General features: G+C 34.3%; 3 protein-coding genes and 1 non-coding gene across 5 annotated transcripts; 2 read left to right on the top strand and 2 right to left on the bottom strand.

Annotated features, from left to right (window-relative positions):
* On the top strand, window positions 346–2,165 carry LOC104768370 (uncharacterized protein At2g39795, mitochondrial). Of its 2 annotated transcripts, XM_010492319.2 has the most exons (4): window positions 362–707; window positions 845–1,018; window positions 1,486–1,685; window positions 1,787–2,165. In XM_010492319.2, the coding sequence occupies exons 1-4, from the start codon at window positions 426–428 to the stop codon at window positions 1,944–1,946; spliced, it is 816 nt and encodes a 271-aa protein (XP_010490621.1). In that variant the 5' UTR covers window positions 362–425; the 3' UTR covers window positions 1,947–2,165. The 2 variants fall into 2 exon arrangements, with proteins under 2 accessions (XP_010490620.1, XP_010490621.1); XM_010492318.1 differs by lacking the exon at window positions 845–1,018 and having other exon boundaries at window positions 346–707; window positions 1,339–1,685.
* Window positions 2,276–4,063, bottom strand: LOC104768369 (PRA1 family protein A1-like). The gene is made up of 7 exons (XM_010492317.2): window positions 3,740–4,063; window positions 3,486–3,526; window positions 3,222–3,387; window positions 3,038–3,126; window positions 2,865–2,936; window positions 2,657–2,766; window positions 2,276–2,583 (listed from the first exon to the last, which is right to left on the bottom strand). The coding sequence occupies exons 1-6, from the start codon at window positions 3,895–3,897 to the stop codon at window positions 2,663–2,665; spliced, it is 630 nt and encodes a 209-aa protein (XP_010490619.1). The 5' UTR covers window positions 3,898–4,063; the 3' UTR covers window positions 2,276–2,583; window positions 2,657–2,662.
* Window positions 7,448–10,982, bottom strand: LOC104768368 (BEL1-like homeodomain protein 9). Its single transcript, XM_010492316.2, has 4 exons — window positions 10,131–10,982; window positions 9,019–9,413; window positions 8,576–8,636; window positions 7,448–8,137 (listed from the first exon to the last, which is right to left on the bottom strand). The coding sequence occupies exons 1-4, from the start codon at window positions 10,866–10,868 to the stop codon at window positions 7,589–7,591; spliced, it is 1,743 nt and encodes a 580-aa protein (XP_010490618.1). The 5' UTR covers window positions 10,869–10,982; the 3' UTR covers window positions 7,448–7,588.
* TRNAG-GCC lies at window positions 17,025–17,095 on the top strand. Its single transcript has one exon. It is a non-coding gene; the product is annotated as a tRNA-Gly (tRNA).

Genomic DNA, 17,180 nt, shown 5'->3' with positions numbered 1-17,180 from the left:
TTTTTTTTTTTTTTGCCTATTTTGTTTTACAGATTCCAATTTCCAACTTAATCCTAAACCGACCATTTTTTGTTTTTGTTTTTTTTGGAAAATTTTAAATATCATCTTGAGATTTCAATAAAAGAATCTGAACCAGTTAAAAGATTTGTCAAAAAAAAGATTTGGATTTCAACAAGAATACCTTAAATTATCTAGAAAAGAAAAAGAAAAAAAACATTTTCAGGCTTGAAGATAACTAGAATTATAAAATAGAACCAGCAAAGTATGGGCTTCAACTGACCCATTAACTAATTGGGCCTTATTGGATATATACCCTATAAATTTCCATATTCACGCTATTAAACAAACCTTAAACCTCTCTTCTGAGTAAAACCCTCATTTCGATCTCTTCTCACTTTCCACAAAACCCTAGAACCCTCTCGAAAATGTCGTTGAGCACCGTGTTTCGTCGCGCCTCGTCGACAGTAGCTACTCTCGCCGTCCGCGCGGCTAGATCTCCCGTTAGCTTCCGCAGCGGCGCTGTCTCAGCGGAGAGGCTGATTCTTGGTAGCCAGCTCGCGCGTAGATCGGTTAGTTCTTTCTCATTCTCGAGATTTTCCACCGAAAGTGCGATCACTAAAACCACCGCCGACGAGAATCTCATCAGCGTCATCGAATCTGAAATTGAATGCGCCATCGCAGAGGAAGCCCCTCTCGATAACGACATCGTAAGTTTTTCTCTTTCGAATTTTTGTATATTTCTAAGGTTTCAGGAATCAGTAATATGTGATTTTTAGTAACAATTCTGTGAATCATGACATAAGAATTTGAAATTTGGTTTCTTTATTAATGTTTTGGATAACAGTTGGAAGACAAGCCAGAAGATTTCCCATTTGAAATCATTGATACACCAGGGGAAAGAACTGTGTTGCTGAAGAGGAAATTTGAGGATGAAACCATCCAAGTTGAAGTTGACTCTGCTGCATCTTACGATGATGAAGAGGAAGAACAGGAAGCAGACGATGGAGATCAAGAAAACGTGGCTAAATTCCGGATTCCCATTGTTGTGAGTGTGGAGAAACCTGGTGGTGTCTGTCTTGAGTTTGGAGTCAGCGCATACCCTGATGAGATTGTGATTGATAGTTTATCGATCAAACAACCGCAAGGATCTGATAACGAGCTTGCTTACGAAGGACCTGNAGCCCCTCTCGATAACGACATCGTAAGTTTTCCTCTGTTTCGATTTTGGATATTTCTAGGTTTCAGGAATCAGGAATATGTGAATTTTAGTAACAATTATGTGAATCGATGACATAAGAATGTGAAATTTGGTTTCTTTATTAATGTTTTGGATAACAGTTGGAGGATAAGCCAGAAGATTTCCCATTTGAGATCATTGATACACCAGGGGAAAGAACTGTGTTGCTGAAAAGGAAATTTGAGGATGAAACGATCCAAGTGGAAGTTGACTCTGCTGCATCTTACGATGATGAAGAGGAAGAACAGGAAACAGTAGCAGACGATGGAGATCAAGAAAACGTGGCTAAATTCCGGATTCCTATTGTTGTGAGTGTGGAGAAACCTGGTGGTGTCTGTCTTGAGTTTGGAGTCAGCGCATACCCTGATGAGATTGTGATTGATAGTTTATCGATCAAACAACCTCAAGGATCTGATAACGAGCTTGCTTACGAAGGACCCGACTTTGAGTAAGTTCAGTTTTGATCATACTGAGCCTTTGTTTGGAATCATATAGTATGAGATTGGATATATTGTTATGTTATTGAATTTTTTTGGTTATTGTGTGCAGTGACTTGGATGAGAATTTGCAGAAGGCTTTCCACAGGTACTTAGAGATCAGAGGGATCAAACCAAGCTTCACTACCTTTTTGTCTGATTACGTGGCCAACAAAGAGAGCAGAGAGTATCTCCAATGGCTCAAGGATATCAAGTCTTTTGTCGAGAAGTGAAACTGAACTTTTTGTTCAGAGAATAAATGCGAGAATTTTATCACCATGATTGATCAACTTATGAGTTGTGCTTGTTGACAATATTGCTGCTACATGGTTATCTTTTCTTTTTGGTTTTTTGGTTACTTTGCTTGCTAGCTTTAAGATAAAACAACTCTTTCGAGTTTCAGTTGCAAAAATTACACGACCCCGATAAGTAAACATTTGCATTTTTCCAAAGAGTCTTGCAAATTTTGTAGGCATTCTGTTCGTATCCAATAGCTCGGTTAGTTATCACTTGCTCATGATTCTCTTTATTATTGTAACCAGACCGATCAACCCAAAAGAAAAAAAAATGGAAAATGCAAAGCTTTAAACGATTCTAGTATTTGTACACAAAAGGTTTTGTTTGAGAAAGAAGAACAGCAACAAAGCTGGCTTTACAAATCTTCAACAAAAAAACAGGACTTTGCTACCAAAAAAGCAAAACCCCAAAATCAAAGAAAACAGATGATCTCCCAGTCATTGAGAAACAAATTCAGATTGAACACCCAGAGAACATCAATAACAAAAGACCACTCTTTTTTCGCAGAAATGCTGTAAGTTTGGTCTTTACCGCGTTGGGACCTCAGCCGAACATGGTCATTGGATGTACGAGCTGCCAAAGAATGTCACCATTACAAATAAATAACCATCCAATCAAGCACAAAGAAGAAGACTTTTAAACTTACATTACTCTAAATCTCGCTGTAGTTGCGCCATACTGCTCGGAACTCCTCCCTAAATGTGTTAAGACGTGCTTTCAAGTTCGGTGTTCTCAAGCTTGCATGAAGAACTGTAGCTGTGTAACACAGATTACCAAAAAAGGTTGGGTTTATAAAAGCATATGGATTTATGAAGCTAAGTCATGACTTATAAAAATTTGTGTAGATTGCATACCAAGAAGTCCAATGAGTAGGGCCAACGAGAGTGTGAACAAACCACAGGAAATATACCAAAGGGCTAAACTCACTGTGAAACAGAGAACAAAAATAAATCATGTTTTTAACGGTTTCAGGTTATATATCTGATAAAGTTTCTCATCAAAAGAAAACATACAAAGCCACACATACCAAGTGAGCAAGTCAAGACAAAGACCCAACGGGGTTGACCACATACATGGATAGCTCTCTTTGCAGATGGACGTCCACGAGTCACAGGCCTATTAAACACACAGGGAACATAAAGATGATAAGCAAGCAACAAAAAAAGAGAATGAAACGTAATAAGGAGAGAGGGAAAACGATAAAACATTACTTCAAAGGAGGTCTCATTTTAGCAGCTAACTGTGGAGAGAAATTTCTGGTGGTTCGAGTAGCCTTCTCACTAAAAGAACCTGCAAAGCTGTCATTTAGGAATGCAACACTTAGTGCTGTCAAAAGCGCAGAGAAGATGGCGAGAGGCCTTGTGAGAAATCCCAATCCTGACAAGTTATGACAATTCGTAAGTTGATGATGAAGACATCATTGATGAACACAAACAAACAACACATGATAATGATGCTTCCTCAGAGTAACATACCAAGTATAACGAGGATCATGATGAAATAGTTTGTACGGTAGCTGCAAAAAGTAAGATCATCATCATCACCATCATCATCATCATCAATCACAGGTCAAAACAAAATCAAGCTCAAATCTGGAAATTAAGCTACTCTATGATCCAATACTAAGGTCTAAGCATCTATTGATTAGAGAGATTGATCACACCATCTCAGATACAAACAACAAACAAAGAATCAATCGGCGAGCAAGAGAGAGAGAAGGAGATCGTACTAGTAGAGATTGCACTTGAGGCGACTATCCCATTTAGAGAAAGATTTAGGAACGGTGAACCTAGAGAAGAACTCAGACGGCGGACGCGGCGGAGAAGACCAGTCAACTTCACGGAGAGCATGGACGAGATCCTCAACCGTTACGTTTCCCCAATCCATCACCTCCCAAATAAAAAAAAATCTCCAATCACAACAAAACACAACTCTCCCTTGGATTCTCCACAAGAATCTACTCCAGATTATTACTAAGATCAAAATCGAAATCAAATGCTTTCCCCTCGACGACGAAGATTTAACGATTTCGTTGCAAAAGAAAATATCGAAAACGAAAAGAGGAAAGACGATTTTATGTTATACAACGTCACGCGTCTCTTTTGTTAAATGACGTTTGTACCCTTTACTCTGGTTTTCTTTAACCCAAACCGTCCAAGACCAAATTTTTAATTGTACTCCGGTTTACTCAATCGAAGGTTTGAAACTTTCACGATACAGTAGTTAATAGTATAATGTAAGAGAGATCGTATGATCCATCGGTTTAGGTTTAATGTTTGATCTACCTACGGTTAATGATTGGATAAACTAAAGGTTTTAAATAAAAAAAAATAAAGATTTAGAGTGAGGAATAATATATAGATAGGTAGGGGACACAAAATAATATTTGTAGCATAAAATCATGTCCCTTAGACTAATGTATCAAATCATATCCCACTTCGAGTGACTAGACCAAATTAATGATTGATGAATATATTCTTCTCCCTTAAATTAGTAGTGTACATCACCTGCGGATCATGAATGGGAAAGATAATAAACGCATTTGTATGAAAATGTACGCAATACTGATCACGCAGCTTCTCCTACGCATACATATCCAATTCATCTGCTTATATATGGACATCTACAGTTTAAACATATATATACGTCTCCATGCATATTTGATTCATATATGTATCCGTCAATCGGTTGATATATATGTGATTTGCCAATAGGTGAATAACATTGTGTATATCATTTGATGATTTTGCATCCCTCATGCCAATTTGATCGTCGTGTAGGCGTAGCTCTCTTAAGAACGACGCACCAAAACCTTTCAATTTCTTTTTGTAAGACTTTTTTTTGTTTGGTCAACAAATTTAAATTTTTGTATCTTCTGTTAACGAAACTTTCTATTCTTATCTCAAAAAGCTCTTTCAAAACATTTTCACAGTTTTACATTAGCTATTAGGTGATCGAGAGCTTCGACATTACCAAAATTCATATATTATCTGCATACATCCTTTTTCTTTATTACTTTCTACTCAAAAAATAAACCTATATCGTCTTAAGACATGAAGAGAAATGGTTAAACCTACATGATGAATGTTTGACATAACAAGTTTTTTTTTTTTTTTAAGTACAGAGAGTGAGAATTACCTTTGAACTAACCAATTTCAAAGGTGATAATTTGATGCTTCCTCTTTCTCCAAAATTTAAAGCTAAGAGTGTTTTTTTTGAGTTGGGTGTTGTGTTCTACTTCGAGTAAGGAAGAGGTAATCCGTATCCCGAGGATTAGAAACTTTGCATTCGCATATCAAAGCTTATAAAGTTTTAAACCTCAGGATGCAGATTACCCGTTCATCACCAAGTACCTCCATCTTCTTCTTCTTCTTCAATATGTTGTGGTTGTTGTTTGAGTTGTTGTTAATGGTGAGAATATATAGAGCTGGTGAAGCTTATAAATAGTAAATGGTGCAAAAGAATAATACTTATTCCAAACGTTTAATGCTTCTGGAACAAATACTCACACATATCTTTAGTTTTCCATGGTTTCTTATTTATTCTCTCATTTATATATAGTTCAGCATATTGATAGATGCGATTTGATCAGTATAAATATACATATAGTATAACATGTACGGTTGACGTGTCTAGTGTCTAAGCTTGCCGATATATGTACAAAACGTCTTGTTTTCTTATAACCAAAATGATTCGGATGGTTATATACATTGTGAAAATGTTCATAATCTTTCATTCAAACCTTTTAGATGAACACATATCGGGTCCTTGGCAGGAGACACAGAACAAAAAAAAAATCAACTTTTATCTGGTGTGTTTGGAAAATTTAATTAAAGTTTCTACTACATGAAACGTGTGGAGAGTGTTTTTCCGCATACATAAAGGAGACGGATTGTGAAAGATCAAATCACATGAGAAATTGATTCTTTGTTCTTTACGAGCCAATGATGGGCACCTTCAATTTATTTTATTTTGCTTTTTGCTTTTTAAGTATAATGGTCTTTAAAATTTTATTTGACTGCTTTTAATTTTCTTCTCTCGAACCGAACCGATTCTCTTCTCTATTGTTTAAATTTCATATAATTGAAAATATATGAGCTAATAAGGTATTAGTATTAAATTCTAAGTAGAGATCCAGAACATTTACTTCAGTCGATTACAATGATTTTAAGTAATCCTCCTCCAATGTTGTTCCAGTTTAGTTATAATGAATACATTATATGGTTAGTTAGGTGTTCCAGTTTCAGATAAACAATATAAATTTCCATCATTTAAAACAATCTTTACTTAAAACTTTATGAATCGTATGTTTTTCAGAATGATTCAAAATACAATGCCCAAATTATGGTAGACCTCGGTGATAACTAAATCATATATAATTAGCTTAAACAAAAAAATAGAACATCATATCAAATTTTATTTTATACAACATATAAGTCATGAATAAATAAAAAGTGTAGTAAAAAGCTGAGAAAACCGAATAACTTGTGAAAGAAAAGACAACAGAAAATTTACAAAAGGAAAAGGTTGTATATATATTTCTTTTCTTTCCAAAAGCAAATGCAAAGTTATTTGAAGCAACAAAAGCACATTATTTTTCATCGTTTTGCTCTCATGGGCTCTTCAAAAGCCAACCTAATTACCATTGTACCATACAAGGGATCCACAACCACATCCCAAATTGAGCCTTAAACCAAACTAATTTGATCTTGTGTTTAAAGCCGGTTCAATGTATATTTTTAATCAATAAATAGATCAATTAATCTGAAAAATATTCAACCCTGACTGTTTTAGGGTTTTAAAACATATGCTAATCGGCTAAAAAATATTCACTAGTAACGAAATTTAGTGCCAATCAAAATTTATGAAAACTTTAGCCGATCCGGCCCAAAGTGGTATAACCGATCGATCGTTCCAAAAATTTAGTTTAGCTGATCCGGCTCTAAAACATGATATTATCACATGGTCAGAAGAGAATCATTTTGATAATCTTGTTTGAAATATCTCATACCAAAGATATTGACTAGCGCATCGTCACTGTTGACTTGATGAAGAAAAACAAATTTAACAATAAAAATTTGAATAATTAATTTGTTTAGTTTATATAAAAATATTGGTAACTTAAGAGTTAAGATGATAAAGAGCCTTTGTTATAAATTGTTTCCAATCTTGTTGGACTCTTGTTTTGTATTTTCTTAAAATGAAAAAATGGTTACTTTGGGATTGCATAAACTACACAACAAACAACAATTTATGACCAACAAATCCATGGTTTGAGAGTCACAAATTAGAATTGCATTTTCACCAACAAAACTTTAACTACGGTGGTTACAAACAGTAGAACGCCTGACGTAGCCGTCACTCAACACCTGAACGCCTCATGTTTTGGTTCAACTAGGTTTTTTTTTCTCTTGATACAGTTCAATTTCATGCCTCATAAAGATTCCATTTGTTAAAGGAAACAAACAAAAAAATTGAAAACATTCTAATATACACATCATATGCATTACAATTCCCCCATATCTCATACATACCCAAACGTCAAACATATTTTTTTTCTTTCCCACACAAGTTGATCTCATCCTACAAAATCATGTAGAAACTGATGATTACTACCACCAATAAAATCTCTCCCAAACTGACGATTTTGTCCTTCATACCCACCACCGCCACCACCGTCTCCACTACCACCATCAAGCCCGAACCTCTGAGCAGTTGTCATCGGAAACGGCTCCGGCAAACCAATCTGATGATGAAGCCCTAACGTCAACGACACTCCTCCGTTTGTGCTGTTACTCATCACCGGGACATTCGACGACCCAATTCCGTACGAGAATCCCCCACCGCTCCCAGTGTTTACATAGCTGTTGTTATTGTTGTTGTTGGTGGTGCCGTGAACGTCGTCGTTTCGAGCCCGTCTAGCTGGAGATGAGTTGTTAGCTCTTTGGTGTGCTGCTGAGGAAGAAGGGTTGTTGTTGCTGTTGTCAGGGAAGACGGTGTTGCTGCTACGTTCGTCTCTCCAAGAAGAAGAAGAAGATCTCTGAGATTGTCGAGTCTCCAGCATGTGAATCTCTTCCACCATCGGTTTCCAAACCCTAACTCGTGCGTTTATGAACCAGTTCGACACCTGAAATAATATTTTTACCATAGTAAAATTAATAACCCACCACAAGCGTTACTTCTGAATCACAAAATCCCTAATTAATGATTATCAATAATACCAAAAGGAGTTCGTTCGCTGAAAGAAAACAAAAATTGAAAAAAAAAAAAACCCTAAAGATTTAGTTTCCGATATTAATTGAATAAGCTGCAACCCTCATATTGATGCCTAAGATACAGTAATACACTAGACATGTATGATTGTGACCTATTTGAAGATTAATACTTTACTGTTTTATTAAAATGTCGTTTTGGAATATATATAATTGTGTTAAAGTTTTAAGATCTGTTTGGAAAAAAATATGGTAGTCAAACCTAATGTACTATTAGTCTATTATATAGCAAGGAATTTCTTAAATTATAAACAAGAAACGAAAAAAAAGACTGAAGGTATCAGAAGTGAAACCTGATTTCTGGAGAGACCTGTCTGCTTAGCCAGCATGAGTTTGTCTGTATCAGTTGGATAACTGCAACAAAAGACGCAGACAACTACAATTTAATATATACATATATCATCGTATATACTTACATCAACATATATATCACACCACATAATTGCACTAGCAAAACGACATATCCAAGTTTGAGAAACAAACAAGCAGTCGATATGTCCCATCTAAAACATACTTCCAAGAAAAAATACACTTCTATACACACATATATATATTCACACTGACACACACATACATGTGCATCTATAGATGTTGTTCACAAGCGTATATATACACTTTGGTTCATGAATACATGAAGTTAAAAGTGCGCATTCAATGAATTCAGTCGTTGGAACTAAGTTCAAACTCGAATCTAACAACTTTCAAAACCGTATATATAGCGAGAAGGGTTACTTACGGATGCAAGAAATGATCGAAGAGCCAAGCCCTTAGAACAGTTACGGCACGTTCGGGTAGGCCACGGTGCGGTCTCCAAACAGGAGCATGATGATCAGGAAATCCATGTCTCTGACCAGCAGAACAAAAGCCTCTAGAACTATCACTTCCTCCAAATCTCAAAGAATCAGTCTTATTCTCGGAATTCATGGGATGACCACATTGTTGTTGTATCTTGTTATTGTGGCTGAACTGAAGCTGGTCCGTTATAGCATTCTTCAAACACTTGAAATGCTTAGACAATGCTTTTAAGGCTAAGGTTGCGTACGGAGCAGCGTGACCAAGACCTGCAACGCATTCGAATGATCCCATCACAGCTTGTAGCTGCTCATAGTATTGCTTATACCTCTTGTAAACCTTCAAAACGTCACATGGAAATGTTTTTAGATTCCCACTTAAAATAATAAATTTGGTGATTATAAATTTGAATGGCTATACATTATTTCCCTCACTCAAAAAGTATGTTATATATACACCTCGGAATAAACTAATTAAAATCTTTAAGTCCTTAGCTTTAAGATCATATATATATTTTGTGCATATATTCCTTCATAAAGAAGGAGTTCTCTTTTTTATCACTTAATGTTTATACCCCTAAGATTTGAAGAATCCAATTCACAAATTTAGATCAAGGAAGCTCTAACTAAAGTTACTTCCTCAAGATAATATTATTATTACTTTAGTATAACCTTAAAATTAAAAATAACAATAATCAAGAAGAGGGCAAAGCTTGTATATTAATATGGACGCTATAACATCTTCTATTCATGCAAAACGTAGGGAACATTAACTAAAATAACATGTCGTATTATAATGAATAAATATTAGTATATTAAAAACGATGTATAATTTAAAAATGGCTTTGAAGGAGTTTCATTTTCCAAGGAAGATCTTTTTAATAGACATATCATTTATCACATTTTGTCTCCAATTTCAAAGGACACCGACCAAAAACTGTGAACATTTAACACAATAATACACATACGTAGTATAGACAATAATTAACAAAATTTACAGATTTAAATACTTTTCAAAAACTAAGATTTGATCATATTATTATTATTATTATGATACCTCGTCGAGCATGGAGATGAGTTTTGATTTTTTCTTTCCATTATCTCCTCCGCCGCCATCAGAAACGCCGCAGAGATTCTCAACCGTCGGATCAAAAAGCAGAGAAGAATCATCGTCGTCGATGACTTTGTCGGTGTAAATCCCACGACCCACATTACAAAACTCATCAAGAAGCATCTGCGCTGGTTTCAAGAACCTTGATCCTTTAAGTATCGATGCGTATCCCGTGAAAGGTCCAAGAGGGCCAGAGCTTCTGGACGCGACGGTGACTGCTGCGGCGTTGGCTTCAGCGGCAGATCTACAGAATCCAGAGTTAACAACGCCGGGAACGAGTAGATCGTAAGCAAGTCTAGGGTGAGACGACAAAGATAGAGACAAAGGCTCGGGTTTGAAGACAAGAACGTCTCCGGAAGAAAGACCGGCGTTAAAAGAATGATCTCCGGCGACGGCGACTGCGGTGGATGAAGAGGAAGAAGGGCCACCGAGAAATCCCATGAAATTACTGTAGCTAGGGTTGGATATGTTGTTGTTGTTGTGGTTGTTGTTGGGGTGGAAGCCACCGGCTGCTAGGAAATCGGAATCGGCGAGTGGAAACACGCCTCCGCCGCCACCGCCTCCGCCGCTGGAAGAAGAAGGAGGAGGAGGGTGAAAGTGGAAGTGAGAATCAAGAGAAGGAATACGAAGCTTGTCTCGACGGCTTTGTTGAAGAACATGATAAGGCTCGTATGCATCAGCCATGGAGAAGGATGATGATGATGTCGAGATGCAGAAGAAGGAAGAAGAAGAAGAAAGAGAGAGTAACAGTGTAAGAGATAATGGCGAAACGAGAGGTTAAAAGAGAGAGAGAGAGAGAGAGAGAGAGAAGCTCTTTTGGTTTCTTTTTGAAGCACGATCAAAAAAATGTATTATCAAAATTTTTCTTTATGAAAACCTAAAAATATAAAATATCTAGTAATGTTTTTTAAAGACTTGGAATGTTTTAGTGCGGAGGAATTTAGTATGAGCATTACAATTTTGGTCAAGATTCATCTTTTTGGTGTTTGTTACTCTAGCTATAGCTATTTAATACTCTCTCTATAGGTAATCCTATAGAATGGTGAATAAGTTTAATGATTGTGTGGAATTGTTACTAGTTGTATGATTCTGTGAAATCGTGATTTTTATTTTTTACTTTCGTAAAACTGAAAAAAAAATATGATACTTGAATCATTTTCTTCGTCTAAGCATCTTATACTTTAATTATCCTACGTATTATGTAATTAACCGCATCTATTATGAAGTCTTCAACGGGTGTTCTCAGACGATGGATACTCGACATACTACTGTATCCTCGTCATGTAAACAAATTCGAGATTTATATGAATGATTAAAAATTATTATACTAGTATAAAAACTGATGAAAAGTGAAAAGTCCCGGGTTTGGTGGGAGAGAGGGCTTTAGGAATTCGAGAGAAGGGTGACCGGCTGTAACCGGTGACACTGGAACTGGTTCTTGTACAAAAACTGTTCTGTGTCTCAGTCTTTCACATACTTACTGACATTTCTACAACTTTTAAGTCTTCTTTTTGTCGTTTTTCTTCTTTTCTTTTGCTGGAATAAATACCTTTTTACGCCTTAAAATTTAGTCTTACTTTTCTTTTTCTTTCTACAATCTTACTAGTAATTTACTAATTAGTAATGTGTCTGGTACAACGTCTAACTTTGTGTAATAAAAGCGTGGATGGTATGGGAATGGCCCATACGATTAATGAGAACCAAATTGTGATCAACCATATGTTTGCGGTAAATAATAAAAATCTTATGATCAGTAAAAATTGTGTTCCTCTGGTTCGCAACTTCGCATAAACACAATTTTAATAGGAGAAAATCTCCGGAGAGAATTTTGAAAAGTAATTAGTAAGTTTTTGTGAAATCTAGGGTTTTTAAAAATCTTTGTGTAACAGAGAAAGATAGAGCGAGACATGAAGGTTGAGAGAAACGGTGAGAGTTTTGTAGGACTACATTATCAATTATCATAACCAATTTTGTCGTTCTGTGGATAACAATATTTAATAAATACGTCTAAATGTGTTTTGTGTGTGTGTGTGTAAAAGTACGTCTAAAAGAGTTACTTGTACGAATTCAAAACCTAAAACCTAATGCACATTTTTCTAATTTTGTAGCGAATATCTTTGCAAAAATTATATCCTAAGATATGCCAGAAAATGATTAAAACGGAAAAGTAAATTCGACTGTACTGTAATAATCGTGTTTCAAATAATCATTAGAGGATATTTCGTTTGCATGGGAAATAATGCGACGTAAATCATTTGAAAATGTGTTTCGAACACTAAGCAATACTTGTTTCGTGTTACAATTTTTAATATATAAAAGTATTTCCTCTTTTGGCTAAGATGGACCACAAAAAATTGAAAAAGAACCAAGGCACTCCAATAAAGTATTACAGTAAATTAAAGTGCACGTAATTATTAGTTTCTCTTCTCTTCTTTTTTTTTTTACATTGCATCACGGGTAACCACACATGAAGCTTTTTAAGCAATATTTTTTTTTTCTTTGTTTAAAAATAAAATAAAAGTATCAACAATTTTGGACTTTCTTTTTGTAATTTATAATTATTGTTTTGTTTTTTTAACAAACTACTAGAGTAATTTATAATTATTGGTATTATTCGATTTTCTAGTATTTTTAGGTCAATTAATATATTGCATTACAAAACAAACTTTACAAAAGGAATGTTTTGTGATGAGGACTAGTTACTAAATAATGTGATGATTGTAAACCACGAGGATTGGAGGAGGATTTGGTGACTAAACTACTTTAGATTGAAAAAGCCAGATCCAATTAGTAAGATTGTCTCGGTTGATCGGGATCTTGCAGTGATGGGGTGGTTCGTAGACGTATTATTTTTGTGTATCAGTCATCAGTGTGATGTTTTGAAAACACCGATTTGATCCTTAAAAAAAAATGTAAACTGAGTCGGAGTTGGGGATTGCGATGATGTCGAAAGTAAAAGACCAGTCCATGTGTACTTAATGTGGGGGTTCAAAGAAAATATGATTGCTCGATCACACAAAAGATATGCATAAGCATGGATGCTCCCAACTCTTCAAACCGGCCGTCTCGAGTTGGCATTTTATTCCAAACTGTGTATTTTTTGTTGATGGCTTATTGGCTAGTCATGATATTCGCGGACCACTGTTACCGGTTATTAAAAGGATCCTTATTAAAACATAGCGAACCTATTTTGCGTCCAAGAATCGTGCCAAAAGTTTGCATATCATCCATTTTCTAATTTTGCACACAAGGAAGAGTCTGAGCAACACACCTCTCAACTTGCAAAACTCTTTTTATTTGGTCGTTTGCTATTTTGTAGTAACATTTTACCTATTTTATATGAAAGTAGAAAAAAAGTTGAACATAATAATTCGAAAAGTATTAATTGCTTGGTAGGTCATAATTAAATAACATCCCAACCACAAGAACTGTTGAATTTAACTTTAGGTCATCTTTTGGATGAAACATGCTATATAATATACGTAATACACGATCACACAAAAGTACCTCATCACGAGTAAAAAAATCAAAACAAGTTAACAAAAAAAAAAAAAAAAAAAAAATTCAAACACTATCAATAAGAAAACAGCTATAATCGGCACATGCTTTAAGGGTTAAGATTCATTGGAGCTAACTTCCTAATTGAATAATATAGAAAAATATACATTACATTGTATGACCAAAGTAGAATAAACAAAATCAGATTTCAATTTCGTTGATCTGATAAGTTATTTTAATAATACTATTGTACCTAGCCAATAGTATGAACTAATGCACCAGTTCAACAGCGTTTACTTAAACAAAAGCACCGGGTAGCGATAGCAACATTAGAGGTAAATGTATTGTACTACAACTCAATAGTTGTTGGTTCGTCATAATTTAGCAGAAGCATGATTTTCATCCATTACACAGTTATGATTTATATCCTCGTAACACAACGATTTTTAATTGGAACATTTGTTTTGTTTAGATGGTACAGCCATGAGCTTTTTGCAGTGTAAACCTATGCTTCGTGTAGCTAGCTAGGCCACAGGACAAAATTTAATTAAGACTTACAAACAACTGCAAAGTACTCAAGTTCTGATAAAAGACCATTGGGATTCTCAGGTGACGTCGTCATGCTAACGTTATTACGTTTAAAAAATAAAAAATAAAAGAATTAAAAGACTATTATGTTTTGATTTGCTCTGCACAAATCTTTTGCTTAGTGAGAATCCACCGAGTTTGCCGTCAGTTGATGTAACGGCGTTTCTCGTTCTTCACAAAACTCCGTACGCCTTCTGAAACCATATCACCCACACGCGGATAATTTTCACGCGCTGTTATAAAACTGTACTAGGCTACTAGCTAATAGTAACTGTCTTAATTAATAACAATTGACTAATGCAGGCATATAAGGAAAAAAACACTGCACTCGATTAGAAGAAAAGAATGATAAATTATGTAAATCATCGACAAGAACTGTATTTACAAGGACCTAAACAAGAATTTAAATAGCAAAAAAGAAAGAAAAAAAAACAGCGAATTATGGAAATAGAAACCAAATTTCATGGTACCAATACTATATTTTGGCACATGGAAAGATAATTCCAACTCACTTCTTAAAGTATAAATCACATCAGTCATTCGTTGCTTTCTTTTTATTTCTCTTTTTTTTTTTCTTTTAAATTGAACCGGTACATATATTGTTGTCTCGTGAATCAGAAGAATTAAGGGTCCGAATGGTGATTGCGGTTTTGGTTGTGCGGGGAAAGCGGTTTTGGAGTGCGGTACGGTTCAACTGCGGTACGTGCGGTTTGCGGGACAAGTGCGGTTTATACAAAATAAGCGGTACAGAATGATATTTGATTGGTGAAAAAACTATTTGCGGTTCAGTATTAATTGTGTGAATGGTAAAAAAAGGAAAAGCGGTGCGGATTACATATATTATAATAAATAAATTTATTAATAATTAGTATGTTTGTATATTATTTTATGTTATGAATTAATAATAAAAATAATTGTATTTATAAACCTTAAATACTATAGTTGATCAAAAAGTAAATTTTTTTTTTGACATAATGAAAATGTTCAATTGTTAGACTAATATGTATAATTTTAAATTTGACATAATGAAAATGTTCAATTGTTAGACTAATATGTATAATTTTAAAAAATTAAGTAAACTGGATTACAATTTTTTTTTTTTAAATAACAATATATTGAATCATAGAGACTCCATGATATATGAGTGTTTCAATAACACTATGATATTTAAGTAGTATGGACAATAGTATTATTTATTGAATATTTAGATTATTATTTTTTTTCTTTTTCAACTTAAAACATATATTACAACCCTTTTTATTAAAATGGAAACTGCATGTTAAATCAGTTTTTATAAATTTAAAATCTAACAGCATTTAAAAGTGTATTTTTCATTAATTTATTAAGTAAATATATTAAACAAAACCTATATAAAATTGGGAAGTGATTGAAAAAAAAAAAATAGGAGATATGTTTAAAAAAAGAAAATGAGATAGATCCATCAGAAAAAAAATAAAAATAAAATATTACCAAAGTGATGAAATATGAGAAGTGATTAAAAAAAACAGTACCAAAGTGATGAAATATGAGAAGTGATTAAAAAAAAAAACATTACCAAAGTGATGGGTGAAATCTCGAGAGAGATGGAAAGGAGTATATGAGATATGTTTTTTTTGCTTGTTGATAGAGTATAGTTACATACGCTTATATAGTATATTTATATAGAATTAAATAAAGCATTAAATAAAGCATTATCTGATTTGCGGTTCCGAAAACCGCTGGGTATTACCCATTGTACTTTTGAAAGGCGGTCCATGGCATTATCTGCTGGACAATTCCGCTTTTCTTTTTTTTTTTTAAAAAAAAAAAAAAACGCATATTAACTATTTTTGCTCTGATTGGGTGTACATTGGCGGTTTTGGTTTTTTTTTCCTGAAACCGCAAATTTGTGTCTTCCATTCACTGCCTAAGGAGAGACGCATTAAATTAGAATAATAAATGGTCATATCATAACATAAATGACAAATCCACACCACATGTTGACGACTATATTATGTTATGTTCCATCAAATCTCCAACTTAGCATCTAGGTGAAAAGCTAAACTCATTTTTATCGAATTTTTACACTCTAGAAAGAAAGAAAAAACATTTGTTCTTGTTACAAGGAATTAACTGAATAAGATAACAAATTAGCTACATGATTAACTATAACTATCTATACCAAAAAAAAAAAAAAAGCATGATGGTTTGGTTTCTGTCTAATCTTTGACGAGAAGTAAATATACTTTTTTGGTGTTGTTAATTACAGTATGTTTTTATTTGTAACAATATGTTTTAAAAGTGTATTTGTTGGCCTCATAATTTTTTTTTTTGTTTCTTATAATTAAAGACTATAAAACGAAGAGAAGTAACATAAATATTGGTCATGTCACAAAATATTTTTGGATAAATAAAATAATATTTGGGATAATATAATATATGAACCATTTTAATAAATAAATATATATTGGGTCCATATGAGAGGGGTAGTAGTACAGTACAGAGAGAAGCACTGTGATGACGTCACCTGTTAGGTTGCGTGACTCCTGGGCGCTGTTTCTGTCTTGTATTTACGCTATCTTCCCCCCATACTCTCTCTCCCTCTCTCTCCTTCTTTTTATTCTTCTTCTGTTTATTCTCATTTTAACCTAATCTCATATGTAATACTTTTGATGACAGATTAGATTTGGTACAGCCTATAGAATGGACAAAAGAAGATCTTCAATTATGTAAAAGTAATGATAGTATATTAATAAGCCTATAGAATGGACAAAAGCACCAGTGGTTTAGTGGAATAATAGTACCCTGCCACGGTACAGACCCGGGTTCGATTCCCGGCTGGTGCAAATTTTTATTTCTTTTTGTTTAGTTTTTCGAAACTTACGATTAACAAAACCCCAATTTTATTTTGGGCCATTGGGTCTCAAACAA

This window comes from Camelina sativa, chromosome 20 (assembly GCF_000633955.1).
Source record: "Camelina sativa cultivar DH55 chromosome 20, Cs, whole genome shotgun sequence".
In the NCBI taxonomy this organism is placed as follows: domain Eukaryota; kingdom Viridiplantae; phylum Streptophyta; class Magnoliopsida; order Brassicales; family Brassicaceae; genus Camelina; species Camelina sativa.
Note: the sequence above shows the minus strand (reverse complement) of the source record. Positions and strands in the feature narration are given on the sequence as shown.